At 44.9% G+C, this 24,356-nt stretch overlaps 1 protein-coding gene across 1 annotated transcript in view; it reads right to left on the bottom strand.

Moving 5' to 3' along the window:
- Positions 1 to 11,792, bottom strand: part of LOC147701999 (F-box and WD repeat domain containing protein 10B-like) — a 290,223-nt gene extending 278,431 nt beyond the window's left edge. Inside the window, exon 1 of the mRNA XM_086930615.1 lies at positions 11,025 to 11,792. Within this exon, the coding sequence (XP_086786741.1) occupies positions 11,025 to 11,565 (541 nt within the window). The 5' untranslated portion in view covers positions 11,566 to 11,792. The remainder of the gene's footprint in view (positions 1 to 11,024) is intronic.
- Between the last annotated feature and the right edge of the window lie 12,564 nt (positions 11,793 to 24,356).

Consider the following 24,356-nt stretch of genomic DNA (forward strand, 5'->3'; position numbering starts at 1 on the left):
AGAGTAGTAGGAAGGTTTGTGGTCCAGAAGGTGCCAGAAACGGAGTGTGCAAGGTCGTATCAACTGCCGGATGCTCTACAAATACCTGTTACCATAGGTCCTATAGTGTCAATCTACAACCCGGAGGGAGCCCAGCAGGAGGAACAGGCACGGTGGGACAGGGAAAGGGCAGAGATGGAAAGTAGGAATAATACGATCAATTCCCAAAGGCAGTTGCTAGGACCAAGGAGTCGGAGTACCCCATTGGATCCAGTAACAGATCCCTGGATAGAACAGGGGGGTCAGAGAGCACAGATGGATCTGAGGGGACCGAAACCGAAATCCTTTAAGGAGTTAAGGGAGTACTTGAAAGAATGGGATGCTGCCGTAGAGACTCAGAATAAAAGAATAGAAACAGAAGCAGAATGGAGAGATCAGGATAACAGGATCCTCTCTCACTGCGAAGCTGGCGAAAGCAGTCCGGAGTGGGAGGGAGGGAGTCAAGGAAGCAAAGGAGATACTTGCCATACCATCAGTGGCAATAGACAAATGTGTGAAGACAAGAGTACAGGATGTGGGGGAGTGCCTCGCCTCATCCTTAGTGAGGGAGAACGAAAGACACAAGAGTACCGAGATAGTTACAGGTGCACTCACCATGCCCCGGGCGAAAATGTGCGACATTGGAGAGTATAGGGAGTCGCGAAGGGTCTCGCCATGCATCCGGTGATCACGGACGGGATCGCGGGAACATGGAGGGCCGTGAAGGACCTTATCGTTTATTGAGCGACACCAGACAGCAAGGGAGTTGCAGTGATTTAGAACAGAACAGAGGATCCTATCTTGCATCTAAAGGGACCGAGCCGAAAAGACAGAATGTAGTGATGGGGAATAGAACATTGTTCCACCACACCCCTAGGGAAGATGGGAAAGCTTGGGACCTAGAGAGGTGGGAACAAGAGAAGCAAGAAGGACTCCTCATAACTCACCTGTGCCTAGATGTAGGGCTCGTAGTGGGGGTGAGAGGGATGTAAACGAACCACTTAGGAGTGAGGTACTGAGAGCTGAGATAAAAGCAAAACGTCTCGATGTAACCAGTTTGAAATCAGATTTGGATGAAATAATAGACGGCACATTGCCAATGGAAAGGATCGATCTGTATGAACAGGATGAAATACTGTTTATGTCTAAGGATGTTACTCGGAAAGCGAGGTCAGTTCATGAAAAATTATCTGAGTTGGCAAACAGGTATATGATAGACCTATCACGAACTAAAGCTTTACAGGGTAACCATAGGCTAAATTGCACGGATCAGGATCTAGATGAGCGTAGGACGATTGGGCTGAAAATACACATAAAGGAACTGATCCTGAGTATCAGATTGTGGAGGGATTTGGATAAATGGGAGGAAAGATGGTCCAAGAGGGGATCCGTCAGAAGGAGCACACTTGTGAGGTCCCCAGAGGGAGAGCTAATGCGAATGGAAGCTTTCCCTTTGCGAGAAATCGCGAACGGAAACTACGTGCATGTGCCCTGGAGTAGGGGGGATCTAGCGGCATTTACCAATTCCTTCCCAAAGCTAAGGGAGAATCCCGTCGAATGGTACAAACAGGTAGAGAGGTTCGTGAAGATCTCTAAGGTGCTGTGGGTCGACTTGAACACCCTGTTTGACATTGTAGTACCCGGAGATTTGTGGACGGCATGCAAACTTAGTGTCGAATGGCCCATTTGTGAACCCGAGAGGGATGCCCGGACGAATGGACCATCAGAGAGAGTCATGGAAAAGTACGAGAGGGTAATGGCATGGTTGAAAGAGAAGGTGCCGTTGCAGGACATAGACATAGACTGGGTTAAAATAGATCAAACCACTCAGGAACCTAAAGAGACCGTTCACGAGTATTATGAGAGATTGCTGAAAGCATTCAAACAGTACAGTGGATTGAACGTGATGGATCCTAAAGACATAGGACAGTTTGTGTCGAAGTTCGTCCTGGGATTGAGATCCGACATAAGTTTAATGATTCAACAGCATTTGATCTGTTGGCAAAACAAACCTTTAGATGAGATCCTGAGGTATGCGAGGTACTGTAGCGATGAAATAGATTCGAAAGCAAAGAAACTTAAGGAGAAGCTGATGTTGGTGCAGATGCAGTCAGCTGGAAAGGGTGGACAGCGGCAACAGGGAACAGGAACACTAGGGAAGAAACAGAATAATCAAAGCAGAGATGAGGAGGAAAAACCGAGACCTAGGGTAGATATCGCGACACTGAAAAAGACAACGAGGTGCCATCAGTGTAACGAGGTAGGACATTGGAGACGCGAGTGTCCCTATAATGTTGAGACGGGGGAATTAGAACAGGAGGAGGATGAGGTTCAGAACAGCCTGGTAAAGGGAACAGCGGTCCCGAAGGGAAAGTTTGTCAAAGGGGGGACTCAGACTCCTCGAGCTCAGTTCCCTCAACAGCCTCGGATTGCAAATGGAGGGAAACCTATAGACAACTGCCACTGTTCGTAGGAGGAGAAGAATGCTACTATGTTGATCCCCTTACGGGACAACGAGTGAATAGAGAAGAAGACTGTACTCTAGGAGCAGCCCTGGAGGTAGACCAGAGAGGACCATACGTAGAGGCTGAGGTGGCTGGATGTCCTACGACCTTTTTAGTGGATACGGGGGCCACTCGATCCACTTTGAGATCGGCGGTAGTCCCAGGTCTGCCAATGTCGGGAGAGACGATCCAGGTGGTAGGAGTCGCAAATAGGAGAATGACGAATCCTCTGACCGAACCAGTGTCAGTGAAGATAGGGAAATATAGTGATGAACACCAGTTTGTGATTTGTGATTCCAGCCCTGTGTGTCTGCTGGGAAGAGATCTGTTGTGTAAACTAAACTGCACCATATATTGCACACCTGAAGGAGTAGAAGTGCAGACTAACGATGATGATGCCGACTTTAAGGTTGTAAACTCGCAGGGATGCGTGGAACTATACCCTACCTTAACGGTGGAGGAGCTTCCACAGGACTTGAAGGAGACGGTATCAGCTGAGGTGTGGGATTTTACTGGAGAAGAAATAGGACTGATCAAAGGGGTAGAACCGGTAAAGATCATGGTAAAACCCAATGCCGAGTATCCAAGAACACCACAATATAAGTTGACACCGGAGACAATTGCAGGAATAAAGCCTGTGATCGAATCCATGATTAAGCAGGGAATACTGAAGGAGATCGTGGGAAGTCCATGTAACTCCCCGATTATGGGTTTGCAGAAGCCTAGTGGGAAATACAGAATAGTGCAGGACCTTCGAAAGATTAATAATATCGTTGTTTCATGTTGTCCAGTGGTACCGAATCCATCAGTGATATTGTTTCAGATACCGTCCCAAGCTGAATGGTTCACAGTGATAGACTTGTGCCAGGCTTTCTTTTCAATCCCTTTAGATGAGGAAAGCCAGTATCTGTTCGCTTTTAAGCTGGAAAATCGCGTTTTAACATGGTGTCGTATTCCCCAGGGGTATACAGAAAGCCCATCAATTTTTAACCAGCTGCTGAAGAAAAATCTTGAAAGTCTAGTACTGCCCATGAACTCGGTTCTGGTCCAGTACATAGACGACCTACTTGTGGCGTCAGAAACTGAGGAAGCTTGCAAAGTAGACACCATCACCTTACTAAATCACTTGGCCGAGAACGGACACAAGGTGTCTCCAAGTAAATTGCAGTATTGTTTGACCGAAGTGCAATACTTGGGCCACAGGATTGAAAAGGGAAAACGGAAGGTGTCTCCAGACAGAATAGAGGCGATCATGAAAATGAACGCGCCCAAAACACAAAGAGAAGTCAGGATGTTTTTAGGCATGGTCGGTTATTGTCGGCAGTGGATAGCCAACTTTTCACTGAAGGCAAAACCTTTGCAAAAACTGACGCACAAGGGGGTGAGTGATCCGGTACCATGGGACAAGGATTGTTTGATGGCGTTTTTGCAGCTGAGGGAGGACTTGTGTCGTGCCCCGGCTTTGGGAATGCCTGATTACGAAAAACCATTCTTGCTTTACTGCTGTGAAAGGGAAGGTTGTGCTTTATCAGTTTTGGCCCAGATACACGGAAATGCCCGTAGACCAGTTGCATACTTTTCGGCTACCTTAGATCCAGTAGCCGCAGCGTTGCCCGGATGTCTCAAATCCGTTGCTGCAACGGGTGTCAGCATTGAAAGGTGTGAAAATGTGGTTATGGGACATCAGTTAGTGGTGTACGTACCGCATTCTGTGGAATTGTTAATGACTAGGACCAAGACTCAGCATCTGACGAATAGCAGGCTCACACGCTATGAGCAAGTCATATTGGCTGCTGAGAATGTGACCCTAAAAAGATGCTCTGTCTTGAATCCTGCTACCTTGATGCCACTTCCAAATGATATTGATGATGAAATTTGTACAGATCATGACTGCCTTGATGTGACTGAACTATGCACCAAACCAAGACCAGATATCGTAGATGAGCCATTGACTGACCCCGATGAAATATTCTTTGTTGATGGTTCATGCGTAAGAGACGATATCGGTCAGCTGAGAGCAGCATATGCAGTTTGTACAATTACCGGAGTTGTGGAAGCCGCCTGCCTGGAAGGAGGACATTCCGCTCAGGTAGCTGAAATCATTGCTTTGACCCGTGCCTGTTTGGCAGGCAACAAAATTCGAGTCACCATATACACCGATAGCCGGTATGGTTTCGGGGTAGTTCATGACTATGGGCAGTTGTGGTCTCAAAGAGGTTACATGACTTCCTCGGGTTCTCCTATTAGAAATGGAGAATTCGTGAGATTATTGTTAGAAGCATTACAAGGTCCAGCAGCTATAGCGGTTGTCAAATGTGCCGCGCACACAAAAAATACAGATTTTGTGTCGCAAGGTAATCGGTACGCAGATGAGGTCGCACGTTACTGTGCGGAACAGGGGTATTCTCACACCAAGGTAGAAGTGGGGGGAATACAAGAAAGAACTGATTTGACTATGTTGTTAGAAACTGTGGACACGTGGGATGAACTGAAGTGTGTCCAGGAGAATGCACCAGATTTTGAGAAAAAGGCATGGGAAACAGCTGGTTGTACCAAGAGTGAGATGGATTTTTGGATTTCTGCAGATGGGAGAGCAGTTTTACCAAACGAACTTGTTAGTCCAATGGCAAGGAGATTGCATGGACCAGCACACATAGGTAGAGATGCCATGGTGAGAGTATTCAGACAAACGTGGTACAATCCGAAGTTTAGAGTAGCGGCAGAAGCAGTATGTCAGCGTTGTGCGATCTGTCAGCAACTAAACGTAGGGAAAAGAACAGCAGTCACATTGAGTCACATAGGGAGGTCTGGGGGGCCTTTCAATAGAATGCAGCTGGATTTTATTGAAATGCCCAAGTGCAATCGACTCAGATACGTCTTAGTGATTGTCTGTATATTTTCCAGATGGGTTGAGGCTTACCCTACACGTAGGTGCGATACACTTACAGTAGTAAAATTATTGCTTAGAGAACTGATACCGAGGTTTGGGGTGACAGCCTCTTTGGAATCGGACAGAGGAACTCATTTCAACAGCGAAATAGTGAAGATGCTATGTTCAGCCTTAAGTATCGACCAGAAGCTCCACTGTAGTTATCGACCAGAAGCCTCGGGGATTGTAGAGCAAATCAACAGCACAATTAAATCCAGACTTGCCAAAGTTTGTTCATCGACATCCCTGAGTTGGCCTGATGCACTTCCATTGGTCCTTATGAGCATACGTAGCACACCCGATAGAAGAACAGGTCTCTCTCCACACGAAGTGCTAATGGGGAGAGCTATGAGACTGCCATCGGTTCCGACTGCAGCATTGTTGAACATCACAGACGATTTGATCTTGGACTACTGCAAGGGACTATCTGATGCCATTCATTCTGTGTCCCTCCAGGTGCAGGCTGCAGAGGTTCCATCAGCTCAAGACCTGTGCCATGACCTGTGTCCGGGGGACTGGGTCTTGGTGAAGAAGCATGTCAGGAAGAACTGTCTAGATGTGCGCTGGCGTGGACCATTCCAAGTCATACTAGTTACGAACACTGCAGTAAAGTGTGGAGGCTTGCCCAACTGGATACACGCCTCACACACCCGAAGAGTTCCAGCACCTCTGGAAGAAACAGCTCCTCTCTCGGATGAAAATCCAGCGGAAAGCGGAGAAGCCACAGAGAGGGAAAGTCAAGCTGTAGAGGTGATTGAAGAGGCTGAGCCTGTGTCGGAACAGGCTGATGACGGTCAGGACACCAGTGAGATCGAAGTTGCCACAGAAGATGAAAGTAGCTGGGAGTTCGAGTCAGACACCGAACAAGCTGTAAGTGGTCAAGAAACGAGTCCAAGAACAAGGAGCAGGAGGACAAGGAATGGAGAAGCTAGTTGGCCGGAAAGAAGGAGAAGGTCAACCTTGAGAGCAAATCCAGAGAGAACCCTTGTCCCGATCTCTGAAGATTCAGATCTAGACGAAGAAGCTACGGACTCAGGCTCTGAGAGTCCGAGAAGATCAAGAAGGGTACGTGTGCCTTGCAGAAGATACGCCACCCCTGAGTGGACTTATCTAGCAGATGTCTTGGGGACAGAGATCTGGGAGAGTGAGAGAGGTGCAGGTGACCAATCTCGATCCAATTGTGACGGTGGAGATATGGATGTTGACGCCTGGAATCGAGACTGAGGGGTTACTGACCTTCACACTTCCCGTTCCCCTTTACCTAAGTCGGATCAAAGACCTGGTGCTGAATCGATTAGAGTTTCCAACTTTGGGTCATCCAATATCAGCACAGGAAGAGAAAGTTATTCGTTTAGAACTGTTGGAATATGCCATTAGAGCTGCAGGTACGAGAATCATTGTAGATGCATAAAGACTTTTGTGTTTAATCTATAAAGAAGAAGATAACCTAGCGCCGAGTGGAAAGAAGAATAAAATTAGGGATTACATTTAGAGGACGGAGAAGGGTTAGGGTTGTCTGTTGCTGAAGATAAAAAGACATTGTTGTGAAAAAGAGACTTTTGTTGGTTAAGAGCGCTTCACAGACTGAGAAATCAAATAAAGCAAATAAAGACCTGAAAAAGAAAACTTTTCCTCGAAAAAGAAAGAGTTACGTTGTTTGATAACATGGAGAATGGCAACCCAAACCGAAAGGCCAAATGCATAATAGGTACACTAATAGCAGTAGTAATTTTTCTCATTATTACAGTAGTTACCATATCATACATAGTAGGACATGCAAGTGAAAAGGAGACGACAGATGTAAAGCCTGTAACGACTTTGAAACCTGCTCTTGTTGGGAAGAAGGAGGAGAGCAATGTAATTCGTGAAAAGGCGTTACTGGCAGATGAAGCTCGTAGATTACACGTAGACGAGTCGCAGGGAAATTTTAGATCAAACGCATATGCCAAGTTATTGTACGAATATATTGATGCCATGGAGGCCAAAGATTGTTATGTCTGCATGCAATTGCCGGCTTCCGTAGATGAAGGCATCAGATATCATCACCTCCCACTGACATATGGGATAACATGTAGTTTATTGCTCGGTATATTTTATGGTAGAGAAGGGTTTGAGTACTATTTTTCAAATTATGATTCGGTACTGCCTGAAGTCCCGAATTATAAACAAATGAATAAGTGGGACTATTACAAAAAGGAAGATAGATTGGCAAAATTCTTTCTTCCTTGGGATACATTAGATACTTCATATGCACGTAGAAATAATCTGACTTGCAAAGTGTCAGAGGTCGAGAAAAAATTCATAGGACAAGTAGATGACCGGTACAGGAGGCAGAAGATTCTAAAAATGTCAGGACAATGGAAAACTGATTGGACCGAAGAGGAAAAGGAGCACAAAAGGAAGGGTAGCAATGGTCCAATAGCTTTGGATAGAACGCAGAAAGGAAAGTTATGTTTAACTCGAAGCAAGACATATTATGAGAGTGTATTTGTAGGTGAAGTTGATTGCGAACATGCTTTTCGGTTAGAGTACTATACGAAAGATTTCATGAAAGGGATGCAAGCGATTCCTAATGTATATTTTGTATGTGGAAGAAGTGCCTATGTGAAATTGCCTGACAATTGGTATGGTTCATGTTATTTGGCAATTGTCTTCCCCAAAATATATCATGCAAAGGATTTAGAGATCATAGAAGGAAAGGCTTCGACAAGAGCGAAAAGGGAAGTAAGAGATGCTGAGGTAGTTGGAGACATATTTGGAGCAATGTTTCCTCTTTTAGGTTTGATACTTAATGATGTTAAGATCAGGAGACTAGCTACAGTTGTGGATAGATTGTCTGCTAGTACTGCAAGGTCATTGATGCTAGTAGAAGGAGAGATGCAGTCGATTAGGGCAATGGTTCTTCAGAACCGTCTTGCTTTAGATGTTCTGCTAGCAAAAGAGGGCGGAGTTTGCAAGGCTTTGAAGGTCCAGGAATGTTGTACTTATATTCCAGACAATTCAAAACCACTTGAGAAGGTTATACAGAACATTACAGAGATACATCAAGAAATCGAAGATTTAACAAAAGTAAATGTTTGGGAAAAAGTAGGTCATGGAATGGGGAAAGTTGGAGGTTGGTTTGCAAATCTTGGTAAAAGTGTTGTTTGGTACATCTTGAAACCTGTCTTAATAATATTGATTTGCATAATCGTATTGTGGGGTTTAGTGAGACTGTACAAATGGTATAGGTCGAACCGGTTGCAAAGGTCCATGAGAGAGCAAGAGAGGAGATTAGCTGCTTTACGAGATCAACAGTATAAAAGTTTGAGAGCTCTCGAAACGATAAAAAGAGGGAGCCTTGTAACTAGTTCTGTGTAAAGTGACATTCAAATTGAAATTAGTGATGACCCCTAGAGGTCATCAAAGGGGGGAACTGAGAGAGCGCAATTTGAATGAAACATATGTCCGTACCATATTTACAAGCCTATAATGTAAAGTTAGCCGATGTAACATAAGTAATAAGGAAATGTATTTGTATTTACTCTAGAATATGCATTCGAATTAGAAAGGCCCGTATATAGGATGGGCTAATATAGAATTGTGTGAAAATGCTTACGAACAGTAGAACGTGCTGAACAGAATGTACGTATGCAATAATTAAACGGAGAAAGAAGATGAAATGTAAATTGAAGAAATGTGCAGACTATATAATACTGTGTAGGAACGAGAGTATAACATTGCGTTTTATGTAACACGGATTCGATTATAATCAATGATTTGCTAATTCGATTATATATATGTGTGTTAAAAGTTATACCGTGTAGAAGAGTTTGTAGGAATTTTAGAGTAGTGTGTTCATATGTGATTTTAACCTAACGGACCAAGGGTTCGCAAGAGTGTAGTCTACTGCATATAATTTAGTGGGCTCGCAGGAATCGGGGGATAGCTTTGATCTGTACGTGCGAGCCAAGAGTCAAAGGTCTTGTTAAATTTAAAGTGACAATGCTGGACGGAGTTTTATGGCCTAGTGAGATAAGGGACGCTTGGAATTTGGAGTCTTGTTTCTAAGTGTCTGTTCACAGGACCAAAAGAGGTTACAATCACAACTGTAATGAATAGAGCTCTGTTGAGGTGATAGACTTTGGTCTGAAAGTGTCAACTGGAATGTCATGAGGTTACCAGCACGATGACGAAGACGGCGCCTAAGAAGCAAGGTCAACTTAACAGACGACGCGAAGAGACGAAGCTATGGAAAAACCAGAAGCGGGATCACGTGAAATGTGTACGTGGTGGGCGTCTCAAAGGGGCGTTCCACCCATACTGTGATTTTGTATTTAGGGACAGCACCCCGGGGAGGAGAGGGCAGAGCAGAGCAGAGCAAGAGCAGATGGCCTGAGAGCAAGCGAGAGAGCAGTAGGCCGAGGACCCTTAGAGAGCGGATGGGTAGGCAGAAAGGGTACTGCTTCTCGACATAGGTTTCCATCAGAGACTAAGAGAGTTTGAACTTCTTTGGAAGTCAAACGGCTGACACCTTTTTAGGTAAAAGGACTTGCTAGTAGGGATGTCATCTAGTATAGAGTAGGGACAGTTTTAACTTGTTTATTCGTTTTCTGTAAATGACGCATCAGATCCACTTTGTGTCTATGCTATTCAATTTGCTGATTTTGGAATTAGTTTTGATCGTGTTCTTTTGTAGACTGAGATTCTTTAGGGAATTTATGTTCCTTTTAGTTCCTGTATACTTGTTGAATCTTATCTTGAGAGGATTGTACTTGCAATTAACTTTGATTTTATATTAAACTTTTTAAACTTTACCAGTCGTAAGTGGTTCTTCAGAGTTGCGTCAGTCTATGGGATTGATTTAACTTATGTGGGTTTGCCTTTTACTCAATGACAGTCAATAATCGATCCAAAATTGGATGAATTAGATAGGTATCTAGGTGATCAGAAAAGATATAAAAATCTCATTCCCCGCACTAATAACCACCACTTAAATTACTTTCATATCTCACTATACGAATTCACCACTAATCCTTTATGGGTTCAAGAGTAGTGTGCTACTAGCTGAAAAAAAGTGCTTCAACACCCCATCAGGGGTAACAGGCGCTATATAAATGCAAACCTTTTTCCCTCTTCTATCCCTCCACTATCCTTCTGAATCCAAATACCTGACTAACCTATCCACCACTCAAATTACTTTCATATTTCACTATACTAATTCAACACTAACCCTTTATGAATTCCGGAGTAGCGTGCTATTCCCCGAAAAATCGCTTCGACACCTCGTCAGAGGTGGCTAGCGCTATATAAATTCAATTATAATACAAGTGCCAATATGGTAAAAATTAGTGTCGTAGCCAGTCTATCATCGGCCCTAATGTAAAGAAGTAAATGCCCTCCGGCTGTTTGAATGATAAAACATAACAATAATCATGGTTCATTAAGACCCTGGGCCTCGGTGCCAATGCACTTGCTCCACGAATGGAAACCACACCCCTGGTCGAAATGTCCCCCATACGCTCTGGTCCAGCATGCCCAGACTGACGTCACAGTGGTCTGTCTGGGGGGTCTTGCACTGCCTCTCACCTTACCTGAGACCTTGGCAGAGTTGTGGTGGACCTGGCGGGCCAGCAACACCTGGACCAAATTGGCCAACGTGTACAGCAGGTCGGGATCGCAGAGCTTCAGCACCAGCAGCACGTAGTTGGCCTTGGTCCAGTAGGAGCAGGTCCGGAACCAGTCCCAGGTGTCGGCCATGAAGCGCTCCAGGCGGCTCGGGTCCAGCGCCCGGTTGGAACTGGCGCTGCCCGCGTCGCCCAGCAGGCTTGGATTGATGCGGGACCTGGAGTAGGTGAAGTCCTTGCCGAGAGTGGGATGCAGCAGCTTCTCGGCATAAGCCAGCAGGTCGGCACTATCGAGGCGCCTCATCAGCCCCGCCGCAAAGCGCCTCCTGGATACCTCACCGGCCCGCAGCAGCCACTCCCTGGTGAGCGCCGCCCTGCTGGACAGGACGCAGGTCTCACACGACTGGCAGAAGCTGACCCGGGAAGCATCGCTCCTGCAGCGCAGGTCAGGGGCCGTGTCCAGCCGGAACTCCAGGCTTTCCATAGCGCCTAGAACAGCGCTTTTCATCCTGGCCACAAGTATTGTAAAGCCCCAACACCAGTCAGGATTAAGAGAAACGCGATTTTCATCTTCCTCGTTTTACGTAAAGAGGCGCCCCGCGTGCTGCGAGGACAGTCCCCAGGACACACCACTTAAAACACCGAAATAATGAGGTTTTCATCCATTGGTTAACTTTTCTTCTTTAGAGTAAACCTGCTCTGATTTTTCATGGCTTGCCACGGCGGCTTCTGTTGGTGGAACTCGGTCTTTATTGTATAGAACTCCTAGGAGACAGAAGGCGCTACCGCGCACCACCGAGAAGGCGCGCACTGCAGCCTTTACAGTAAGTATTGTAGGACGCGCGAATAATATATTTACACAAAAGGTTGTCAGAGTTCATACATCTCCGGTAACTACTGGTAATGGAAACGCATACAACTAAAGAATAGAAAGACAGTTCGTCTTAAACGGTGCTCTCCGAATTTGTTTCCGTAACTGCAACTTAGCTGGAAGGACAAAGGAGCTAAGTTAAGAACGGCATGGGGGGCCAGCAACATCGATCACTGTGCTAAAAGGCCTGCAACAATAGCCACGTCACTGGAGTCAGTGTATGAAGAAAATCAGATTCTTGCAGGGGAGTTTTGGAGTGGAAATCCCCCACCAAAGAAAACATTTAGCAACAAAGACTCATAAGTATGTATTGCAATAGATATTTTTTTTATATACGTTTAATAAATTGCCAAAGGTTTTTCATACTCTTAGAATGGGAGCTAACAAAAAATTCTCATGCTTTACAGACATTCATAGCACCTTGTCGGGAAGGAAAAGTACCTTGCATTATGGTGACGAACATGCACCACTGACTTAGGCCAGCCCCTCGGTAATGAAGTTTATTTAGAATGGCAAGGGCACACCACACACTCCCCTTTGAAGGTAAGATGGTACTGCCCTTACCTGGAGTTAAGTGACTCAAGCAAATGATGGCAGGATGCTCGTTTTTGTGTTCTGTAAAATCAGTAATGTAAACAGGTTTTGAACTGTGTGAGGTGTGGGGCCTGCTGGCCCACTCCTCTGTGGGCCGTGTACTTAACTCACCCTTGGCCTGCCTGGGTTGTGTGCAGCAGTGGACAATGCGTGATACTAGTTTGTGCATGCGGGTACAGCGCGTGATACTTGCGTGCATGTGGTGGGTTGCATGTGTATGCTCTTGGATGGTACATGCCTTGGAGGCCTGTGGGTTCCATTTTGGTGGCAGGAGAGGCGATGAATGCGACGTTATGTCCTTGTGTAACATAACTGGTGCTGATGCAAAGCATTCCAATACCTTCGAGTCGAGTTTGCGCTATGTAAATCTGGAACAAAAAGAAACCCAGACAGGAGATGGATGTTGCTAACATTCCTGATGGTGGGGTGTGACACACACTGAGGGGAGAGGAGCAGAGCATCCTTGGTAGATAGCAAGAGCCTCTTTGATTCTAGGAGGATTTGCTGTCCATTGAAATGCTGGGGTTGATAAGGCTGGCATTATCAGGGGATCTGATAGAAAGGAAGACTTAGCCCTCTGGATCTTTGTAGAGCATATTTTAGTGGATGCTGCAGCCAGATGGGATCCCAGGTTACCCTCTTGGCCTCTATTGTGGATCACTCACAATTGGGGCAACTCCTGCTGTGGCAGACTGAGCCTTTGACAAAAGGCAGTGCAGACGAGAGAGCACTTCAAAGGAACTGACACCTCCAACACAAATTTTAAAGGTCAGGCACTGAATCACACATGCGCATTGGGATTTAGACTATAAAGGTAGGAGCATGAGCCTCGTCCTTTGTTGAAGAGAACCGTCTTCCCAAGATTTCTTGCTGCTGGATCCAGGACTGGGGACCAAGGTCTACCAGTCTCCCATCTGGAAGAGGGGCCCAGGAGCCAAGAAGACTTCCTTTGTTCCTGAAGCACAAGCTGTTGCCTGTGCAACTGACACTAGAGCCGCCGCTTATATCTGTGGCCCCATGTGCCAAGAGGGGGCCACTGAGACTGTTGGGGCAGTCATCCAGAGGATCCAAACTGATTAGGACTATTGCCCGAATCTCTCACCACTGTATGCCATTAGAGGGCCACAAACACTTTTAGGGACATTTTCTGTACAGCAGTGCCGCAGAGGAGGCAAGATGGCGGACACGGCTGAGTCCAAGTGAAGCAGGACACGAGTGCTCTCCACCTCTCTCCCTCCTGCTTCCCTGGATGTTGGTGAAATTGAGTAACAAGCGCTGATTCAACTGTCCGGAATGCTGAGGCTGCTGCAGTGTACATTTCTATCAAAACGCTGACATTACCTGCATTTTGCCACTGGCTGTTTAACTCATCTTAATCAATAACTTTTTAGTTCAACAAACTCAGAAGCTTGTCACTGCGGATCAGCTCTATTCAATTAATGTATCTCATTTTATAAAACACAAAAAGCTTGAAGACAGCAGCAGACAGGACACAATATCCAACCCAGAGTAATATTTAATATCTCAAGGTCAGCAAATTAATCACTTTAAGCATTATTTTAATTAAATTGATAACAGTAGCTGCCCCAATTAGATCGTGCAGATAGAAAAAAGTATAGGTGAGAAAGTGTGTGAGAGAGTAAGACGGAAAGGAATTCACACAGAATATTTGTGACATACAATATTCGTAACAATTTATTATACAACCGACGAAAAAGTATAATTAATCGTACTGTCCAACCTGGCCAGAAACAGAACAAATTGACTCAGATTTTTCAATGTTCATGACTCATCAGTGTCAAAATCCGCACATAAATATACAGAAAACAAATTGGTCCAGGTTATTTTACTAGAGGTGTCGACGTTTCGACTTGTCTTTACGGCCTATCGGTCAGTTGAGCCTTGGCCATGCGTGTCTTCATCAGGACAAAAAACTAATGGGGCAACCAGGGGTGGTAGATGACCCTACAACGAAAAACATCAATTCTATAAGCTGCTGCAAAAAACTTCTATGGTGGTGAAGCCCTAACCATGTCTCAAAGGCTTACCCTTTCCGAGGATGAAGTGGCGTTTAGTCCCACTTCAATATTTAAGGTAAATATTGATATTGGAGTCTCACCAGGACTAATGGATTTTTCCATTAAGAGTAAGGTTTTTCTATATATATCTTTTTAATATTTATTGTTGTAGGATTGAAAATCCGTGGGAACGTGGGACTAAACGCCACTTCATCCTCGGAAAGGGTAAGCCTTTGAGACATGGTTAGGGCTTCACCAACATAGAAGTTTTTTGCAGCAGCTTATAGAATTGATGTTTTTCGTTGTAGGGTCATCTACCACCCCTGGTTGCCCAGTTAGTTTTTTGTCCTGATGAAGACTTGCATGGCCAAGGCTCAACTGACCGATAGGCCGTAAAGACGAGTCGAAACGTCGAGGCCTCTAGTGAAATAACCTGGACCAATCTGTTTTCTGTATATTGATGTGCAGATTTTATTTGACACTGATGAGTCATGAACATTGAAAAATCTGAGTCAATTTGTTCTGTTTCTGGCCAGGTTGGACAGTACGATTAATTATACTTTTTCGTCTGTTGTATAATACATTGTTACGAATATTGTATGTCACAAATATTCTGTGTAAATTCCTTTCCGTCTTAATCTCTCACACACTTTCTCACCTATACTTTTTTCTATCTGCACGCTCTAATTGGGGCAGCTACTGTTATCAATTTAATTAAAATAATGCTTACAGTGATTAATTTGCTGACCTTGAGATATTAAATATTACTCTGGGTTGGATATTGTGTCCTGTCTGCTGCTGTCTTCAAGATTTTTGTGTTTTATAAAATGAGATACATTCATTGAATAGAGCTGATCCTCAGTGGCAAGCTTCTGAGTTTGTTGAACTAAAAAGTTATTGATTAATTCAGGCACTGCAAATCATAAAGGTCTTGGACCACTTTTCTGTATCGTAAGAAACCCAGGTCCAGTACCTTTTTGGGTTACCCCATTACTTTAATGGTTTAACTCATCTTGACGGACCCTCGATCAGACTTTGGCGCTGGAAATAGGGGGAGCTGCAGTGGCCGGTCAGCATACCCAGGCCTCGGGTGAAGATCCGGACCGGAGTAGTGCAGCCGGGATGGGTCCCAAGAACGCCGGTACCAACGTCTCCTCTAAGGTCCCGAAGACTTGTGTAGCGGCTGCAGTGACTATAACCCCAGCGGCATCAGCGGCCATTCAAGTCCTTCAACCCAGCGCTCATACACCTACGAGGAAAGGAGCCGGGGATATTGACATGTCGGAAAAGCCACAGCAAGACACAGCTTTGACACCAGGGGCCGCGCAACCTTTGGATGTGCCAGAATCAACGGTAACGATCCCCCTGATTTTTAAGAAAAAAACGCCGGGCAGAACAAAAGCATCTGAGCTAGAGCAAACGGCGGTAGTAACATACGTACACAGTGGTAGCACACCTGGAGCATTAATAGCGGCACTAATTATAAAAACCTCTGTGGCGAACCAGGGTGGACCGTCCACATCGAATAAACAGAACTTGGTAGGAAAAAGCAATGAAAGCGACCTAGGTAGTTCTTTAGTATCGGTTGTTTCAGCTCGTATTGATGTGAATACTGCTCCTCCTCAATTGGCAAATGAGGGCAGATTGGATATCCAAATGGGTTTACCCCCAGTTGTTTCCAGTGAAAGCCTTGCTGACCCTCCACATACGATTGCGACTGGTAGTGGAGCCCTTGGTGGTGAAATGACCGTTGAGATGGACTCTGGGGATTCAGGCGGAAAATTATTTTCTATGTCTGATGTCTCCCATACTTCGGCGATCGAGAGCGCTGATGGTGATTGGGCTGATGACGGAAGCTTAACTAGCTCTGCTCCCCTTGATGAAGAGAAGAACAGCCCACTACTTTCAGGAGAGAGAAGTACTGTACGAAAAGCACAGGAGTCAAAACACACCCATGATGCATTGTCTAGGCAGATAATAAGCAATGATGGATCACCTACTCTGGATTGTCCTACCTTACCACAACTTGAGGTGCAGAACGAAAGTAGAGGGGGGCCTGGCGTCAATTATGGAGAAACTGACAACAATGTCACTCTAGCCACTATATATATCAGGCTATCATGGCACACCGTGACGAGACAAAGGCAGAAAGCCTGCGGTTGCAGGGCGCAGTCCGCAAGTTACAGAACACGTGTGGTGGGTGGCCAAGTCTTGTACGGAGCTAGCGGTGAGGGTTGGAGAAGCTGAGGGCAGAATATCCTCGATGGAGGATGAACTTGTTCAACAGAAAGCTGATGTTTCTTCCCTTCATTCTATTCGAGACGACATAAACTGGAAACTAATTGACTTAGAAAACAGATCAAGGAGGAACAATTTGCGCATACTGGGTGTGCCGGAGGGATTGGAAGGGAAAGACATTCGACAATTCGTAATTGATTTATGTATAGAAGCTTTTCCTGAACTTACTCAGTGGAAATGGGAGCTTGAGCTTCAAAGGGTCCATAGATTTCCTTTTCAGTTGCGGGGTGGCACTAGGGGGCCTGAGGCTAAACCAAGGGCAATAATGATTTGTCTGAATAACTTTTTACTCCGTGAACGCTTATATCACTTAGCGCAACCTGACCGTAAGAGGAGAGCAGAGGGCTGCGATTTCTTTGTGCGCCCAGACTACTGTCAGGCCACTGTTCAGCAAAGGTGACATCTGCGCCAACTGATTCCACTGTTCCAGGCGAAAGGGGCACAAGCTTTTTTATTAAATCCCTCTAAGCTCAAGAGTATCTATAAGGAAAAAACACTATTTTTTTATCTCCGAGATAGCTGCTAAGGGTTTTCTGGGCACATTGAATGAGAAATAGGCTTTGGGTGCAGTGCACATAGCTCCTTTCTTTTTTTTGTATCTTTAACCAGGGAGATGGTGGGATCGGGGGTGGCACTTTAACTTTTCTCTCCATCACTACTAGGGACTATTTAGTCCCTTTGCCTCATTTGGGTGGGTCTATGGGTGGGGGGGTGGGAGTGTTAGGCGGTGGAAGTGGGAGGGGGGTGTGTGGGGTGATGTGGGGTGATGTGGGGGATTGTTGGGCAAGGAAAAGAATGGTGGGGTCTTTGCACGTGAACGGTGGTAAGGTGTGGGCGAATAAATGTATCATTGTAGCTTTTTTCTCTTCTGAGTTTCTTGTATCAGACAGTGTGCCGGGATGGCAAGGGCGGAGTGTTTCAGTTATGATCAAACAATTTTTATTTAAGGATGGGTAAATTCGCTGTCTGCTCGTGGAACATATGTGGCTTGAATAATAGGAAAAAAAGAGGGATCATGGCGCAGATTCTGAAAACAATGAGGGTTGAACTGTTGTTTCTCCAGGAAACACATATCGCATGGAACAATAGAGGATGGCTAAGAGATCTGGGCCTGGAACTTGTCTGCTGTACACGGCAAGGGTCGACCGCAAGAGGAGTTGCTATTCTGAAGAAAGTTGGGTGGGGCAAGTGTAAGCGCTTTAAAGCAGACTCTTAAGGTCGGTGGGTGATTATTGAGCTGAGGATAGATGGCCTTCTGGTGACTATTTGCTCATTATATGGTCCCAATTCCGATGATCCTGACATTTTAAATGAACTTAGTATTGAGCTCGCTACTTGGCTATCCTCCTTAATCCTATGTGGGGATTTTAACCTTCACGTAGGAGGAAATATGGACATACTTGGTAATTACGTGTACGATGGGAAGAAAAATAAAGTTTCAAAGCTACCAGGGGTCTACTCAAGGATTTTGGATTAGTAGCTGTCTGGTGGATGAAAGGATTGGGTGCCCCAGGGCATACCTTTTATTCTGCCCCTCACCAAAAACATGTACGGCTAGACTATTTCTTTATAACAACAGAGTTATCTACCAATGCTAGGATTGATATCCAACACAAAATAATCTCCGATCACAATCCGATTATATTAGAAATAGAAACCTTGTATAGGTCATCTGCAAAACCTTGGACATTTGAGCGACAACTATTAGTTGACCCTGGGTGCTGTGAACAAATGGCTAACTGGATAGGTGATATCTTTGAAATTAACTGTGGCTCTGCACCAGTATGTATGGTTTGGGACACGTTTAAGTCTGGAGTGCAGGGAGAGACCCTAAGTTACTCCATTATTAAACAACCCAGACTAAGGGCAGAACTAGCTGACGAGACGAACAAGTTACAGTACCTGGAAATCAATTTTATGCAGGCAGTGAGTACTGGCCAAGATTGTGAACAAATGTCGAGCAATCTTGCTGTCCAGAAAATGAGGGTGTATCAAAACTTCGCTACTAAGCTAGCTTCTCAAATGGCAGTACACAGGTCTGAGCTGTACGAGGTGGGGGAGAATTCGGGTCTGTTATTAGCCAAAAGGCTACAACAGAAAGAGGTGGCCAAGAGGATTGACTCCATCCAGGATGAGCGAGAACAAATTTATGCAAGGCCTGCGGAAGGTTTAGAGGTCTTTGGTAAATTCTATAATCAATTATATATGAATGAGGATGCCCTGAAAATAGAAGGAAAAGTAGCAGAGTTCTGCGCGGATAGTGTGATGTCTACATTAACAACTCATCAAAAGGAAGAGCTAGATGATGACATCACCTGGGAGGAAGTGGAGGCAGCAATATTATCTCTGGCTGTCGGTAAGGCGGTGGGACCCAACGGGATTCCGCTGGAATATTTTTAAACTTTTCGGTTGGTCTTGAAAGAACAAATGTTGGTGGCTTTTTTGTCCGCACAAAAGGGAACTGCCCCACAGTCTTGGCAGAAATCTACCATCATGGTATTTAAAAAAAAAAGACAAACCTCCCCTTTCTCTATCATCCTATAGACCTATATCGTTAATAAACGCTGACAGTAACATTTTCTCCCAAATTTTAGCTGTGCGATTATCGAGGATAATTTCAACTTTGGTCTCACAATTTCAGCACAGGTTTATCCCCGGTCGTAATACTGCTGATCATGTTCGGCATGTGATAGCTCTGATGGATTGGGCAGAGGCTACAAAGACTACCATCGGAATCACCTTGTTGGATGCCGAGAAGGTATTCGACAGGGTGTCTTGGTCATGTATGTGGGAGGTCTTACGGTTGAAGGGGTTTTTACCCGGGATACTTCAAGCCTTGAAATCTCTTTACCAGCTTCCCACTACTTGTATACGCTTGGCAGGTAGAGAATCGGGTTTATTCACAATTAGCCGAGGTACACGATAGGGTTGCCCATGCTCCCCCTTATTATTTGCCCTATATATATATTTTTTGTGTGTGTAAATTAAACCAATCCATCGACATTAAACCAGTTAAACTGTGTGATACCGAATATAGAGCTTTGGCGTATGGAGACGATATTGTTGTCATCACTAGGGATTTGGCTTCCGCTAATAATTGCCAATAATTGATGGTTTGGCGACAAAGTTTGGGCTTTTTTCGGGCTACAAGCTAAATTTATCCAGAACACAGACCTTATGTATTGGTGGCAACCTTCCTGATGGTTTAACTATTGTCTCGGAAGCTACCTACTAAGGAATTAAGATATCTTCACCAATTAATAAGATCCCCGAAACAAATATGAATCCAGTACTTAATAAAGTGAATGCAACGCTTGAGAGATTAGACCATTTACATTTATCTTTGCATGGGAGGTCGAATGTCTTAAAGATGCTTGTGTTGCCCAAACTCTTGTATATCTTTAGAACTATTCCACTTGAATTCTCAGCATCATGCTTTAAAAAAATGGAGAGAATCACATCTAGATTTTTCAAGGGTTATAAAAGGCAGAGAAGCGCGTATAAAAAGATGATCCTGCCCAGAATTCGTGGTGGTTGGGGTATTCTGTACTTTTTGTTTTATTATTGGGCGTCAGTTTTACAATTTATCTCTCCTTTGGTGGTGGGGAATAGGGCTAGGGGCAGGCCTTGTCATAGCCCCTCGAATTTTGAGCTTGGGTTGGGGGAAGAGGCCAATGGCTGCTTTGTCAAAATAGTGGTAACAAGTTACTTTAAAAAAACGAAATTGAAAACTCTTAAAGCTGCCTATTCAGTGTGGAGGCGGGTGAAACGGCATTTGGGCTTACCGAATCTAAACACCTATACTCCACTTGAACCTGCTGGTTTACTCCCTTTGATCTTCCGCGACCAAACTGTATTTAGATGGCGTCAGAAGGGAATTCATCACCTAGGAGATCTATGTCCGGATGAACAACTGCCCCTATTCACAGAGCTACAAGTACAATATGGCCTGCCAAAACATGACTTTTTCAAATATTTGCAAATTCGCAGTTTTTTGAACGGGCTAGGCCCGGATCTAGAACATCAATTTAGAAAATTTTCTTTAATTGAGAAGATGGGGAAAAAAAACGTCCATCGGTCTGTTTTATTCTGATTTGATAGGGGTGCTCCCAGATGATTTAGAGTAATGCCAAGAGAAGTGGGCAAGGATGCTAAAGTTAGAGGGAATCGATCTTAGCAGCTCCTTCTGTCTGGCAAGAGAAGTCTTGCTTACGGGTAGGATGCGCGCACAACATCATATGGCCATTTACGACCTATATTATACTCCTAGGAAAATCTCTAAATGGGGCACAAGAGCCGAAACTAAATGCAATAGATGTGGCCTTTTTTGCGGCAGATGCTGTACATATGTTTTATGCGTGCCCTAAATTGACTGACCTATTCCTGTCTATCGAGCATTTCCTTGCTTTAATAATTGGATCACCAGTGTGTAATAGTGGAGAATTGGTGATGACGGGTTAATTCAGGCACAGCTCTACAAATAAGATCTAAAGCAATGACTGCTTTTGTGTTCATTTGCATGGTGGTTGTGCGCGCTTGCATAACTAAGGATTGGATTATCCCTGACCCTTCGTCATTTATTAGCTGGTGGAATAGACTTCTGGCGATCCATAACCTTGAAGCAGCCATCTATAAGATCAAGGGGAGAAGGAAGAGGGTAATGGGAGCTAAGGTCTGTGCTCCCGTGACTGATTGGATTTAAGATATGTAGTTTTGTTAGTGATTGCTCATTTCCCTTAGTTTAAATTGTTCTATGTCTTTTCTTCTTCATGTATGCTGTTGCCATAATTGATACTGTATTCATGCTGACCTTTCTGTTTGTTGACCCCAGTTATCCATATATCTGCTTTTGTTTGTACTGAAGAAAAGTAAACTCCTTGCATTAAAGGGGAAACATTAATAAAAAATTTTTTTTTTAAAAGGGACATTTTCTGTGTTGGAAGAGGTCCTACAACCAGAGATGGGGCTCAGGAACACCCTACAAAACCACCTGCAGGGATGTCGCTGCATCACCAACTTACCAGCAGGAACTGCAAAGAAGAAAGAGCCCCTGCCCCCGAAGCCAATACTGTCTAAGACCGCCAAAGAGCAGTGATTCTACCAATCGTGGGGACATTACAGTGCCAGCTGCTCAGTGTTAGGCATGGTGGAGGGAAGCACCCCAGCTCCTGAACTTGAAAAAAATACTGTTTTAGAGGTAAGGTGGGAGCTGGAAAATAGGGCCATGCAGTGCCGTAAGGAAACTTGAGTCCTCCCCTGCAAAGTACTTGGAGGGGGTCCACAAGCTGCAGACCCAGTCAGGAGCTCTAAAGCCAGGGGCCCACCACTCCTGCCCGGTGCCGGATGATGCCCCCAGGAGCTCTGGGGGGCTCCTCACCACAGGAGCTAATGTTACACCACTGGGGCCATGAGAGGCTTGCTGGGGCTCAGCAGTCTACAGCCAGAAGAGTTGAGAAACTTTGAAAGTCAAAGCAACACTTTGAATTGCATTGCTAGCATGGGCACTACATAGAGTTACTATCTATTATCCGTAAGGGACAGAGAATTTAGCAGAAGAGGGGAGAGTGGGTCCAAAGGGGAAGCACAGCCCTTTTTCCACCAAAGATCAGTATTGGATTGGACAATCATCATGTTGGGGACACTAGGGGTTATTTTGAGTTATGAGCCCTCACAGATCTTGCACCTACCTCCCCCTGAAGAGCCCCGGACTGCTCGACCCTCGCTATCACTGAGAGGCACGTGCTGAAGGGGTAGTACTTGATCCAGTTACTCTGGTAGGTTGGGACCCAGGACATCAGAATTAAAAGACCACAACCTGCATGGTTGGGCCCAGTAGCTCCTGCTTGCCCCATGACCCTCTGAGAGGGAATATTTTTGGGAGTATGTGGAGTTTTTAGTAGAAAAATCCATACAGAGTGAACCCATGTGCTTCAGGGTGTACACCACATCAATTGCGGTGACGGTCTTCCTCTTGGTGTGCTCAGTGTAGGTGACAGCAACCCGGATCACAATCTCTAGAAACATCTTGAGCACACCGCGGGTATCCTAATGGATGAGGACGAAGGTGTTCTTACTACTCCACTGCACCGAAAGCGGCAAATGACAGACTTAGTGATGCCCTGAATGTTGTCCCAAAGCACCTCCTGGGTGAAAGTCCCTTCAACACAAAATCAGCCCTGTCAGAACCTTTTAAAACAAATATGCCTGCATAACTGGGTCCGGACAGTGAAAGAAGCAACCTCGGGTCTCTTTTCCTGCACCCTACCGCAAGACTTGGCCAGATTTGGGAGATACATGGCAGTGCTACGTTTTAGGCTTATGGAAGAAGAGGGGCCAGGCAATATAAAAGGCAATCTAGTTTGTTAAACAATTAGTCTACAGTAAGCAGATCGTGAAGACGCCGTTTTTACTATTAAATCTTAGTACCTGTATCAAATTTGCAAAAAGGTTGAACTGACAATCTTTCGCCATTTTACTAATGTATATAACATATCTTCTTACTTGGTTACCTGTATCAAATTTACAAAAAAGTTGAACTGACAATCGTGTGCAGTTTTACTAATGTATATAACATTTTTCTTTATTTGTATAAGAATGTTTTTTAAACAATTGTTGTTCTAACTTTCCTTTTAATTGTATGTAAGTCAAATTGCAAATGGTTTTAAGTAACTGCAATATAAAATAAAAATTAATTCCTTCTTGTGCCTCTTGGTTCCCCTTTTGCCGAGACCTTTTCCTCCCTTTTTGTATCTAGACATGGTCTTCTCTCACTCAGAACAGAACTACAAATACCTGAAATAACATTTCACTCACGTGGAGTCTCTTCTTCTAACCCTCTCTACAGGGCCGGCTCTAGGCTCATGGTGGCCCTGGGCAGGTAGCGTAGGTAGGGAGCCCGGAAGAGGGGGTCCAGGCGGGGCGGAGAGCGCGCAGGCCAGTAAAGAGGGGAGGGGGTCAGGGAGTTTAGAAGTCGAACAGAGCCGGAGGCCGCCAAATCCCTGCCAGGGGCCACCACGCAAATATGTATCCATCCTCAGAGGATTAATATATTAAGGATATATATTGGCGTGGTGGCCCCTGGGGTTTGGTGGCCCTGTGCAGGTGCACAGCTTGCCCATGCCTAGAGCCGGCCCTGCTCTCTATTCTTACTTTCCCTCTTTGTCATTGTCCTCCTCATTGCCCTGGCAAAGGGCTGGTTTCGGTTCTCAGTCTAGCCCTGATGCAAAATGTCAGAAGAAGTGACATCACTGCCTTATCAAACCGTTCGCTATATTCTGAATTGGTCCTTTTACAGCGAAAGCTGAGGTACAAAATGTTCTATAGATTATGTGTTCATATAAATGTATGTGTATTAAATGTATATTTGGATGCATTGTATACTTATGTAAGCCATTGATTCGTGTCTATCTGTTTTTTTGTTTCGCACATTAAAAAAGCCTTTTGTTTGTTAGACACTGAAGATCGTTTTACATGTGTCACGCGTGTCTTTTTGATTCCTCATAAATGCGTGATTTCTAA

This window comes from Lissotriton vulgaris, chromosome 7, assembly GCF_964263255.1.
Source record: "Lissotriton vulgaris chromosome 7, aLisVul1.2, whole genome shotgun sequence".
Classification (NCBI taxonomy): Eukaryota; Metazoa; Chordata; class Amphibia; order Caudata; family Salamandridae; genus Lissotriton; species Lissotriton vulgaris.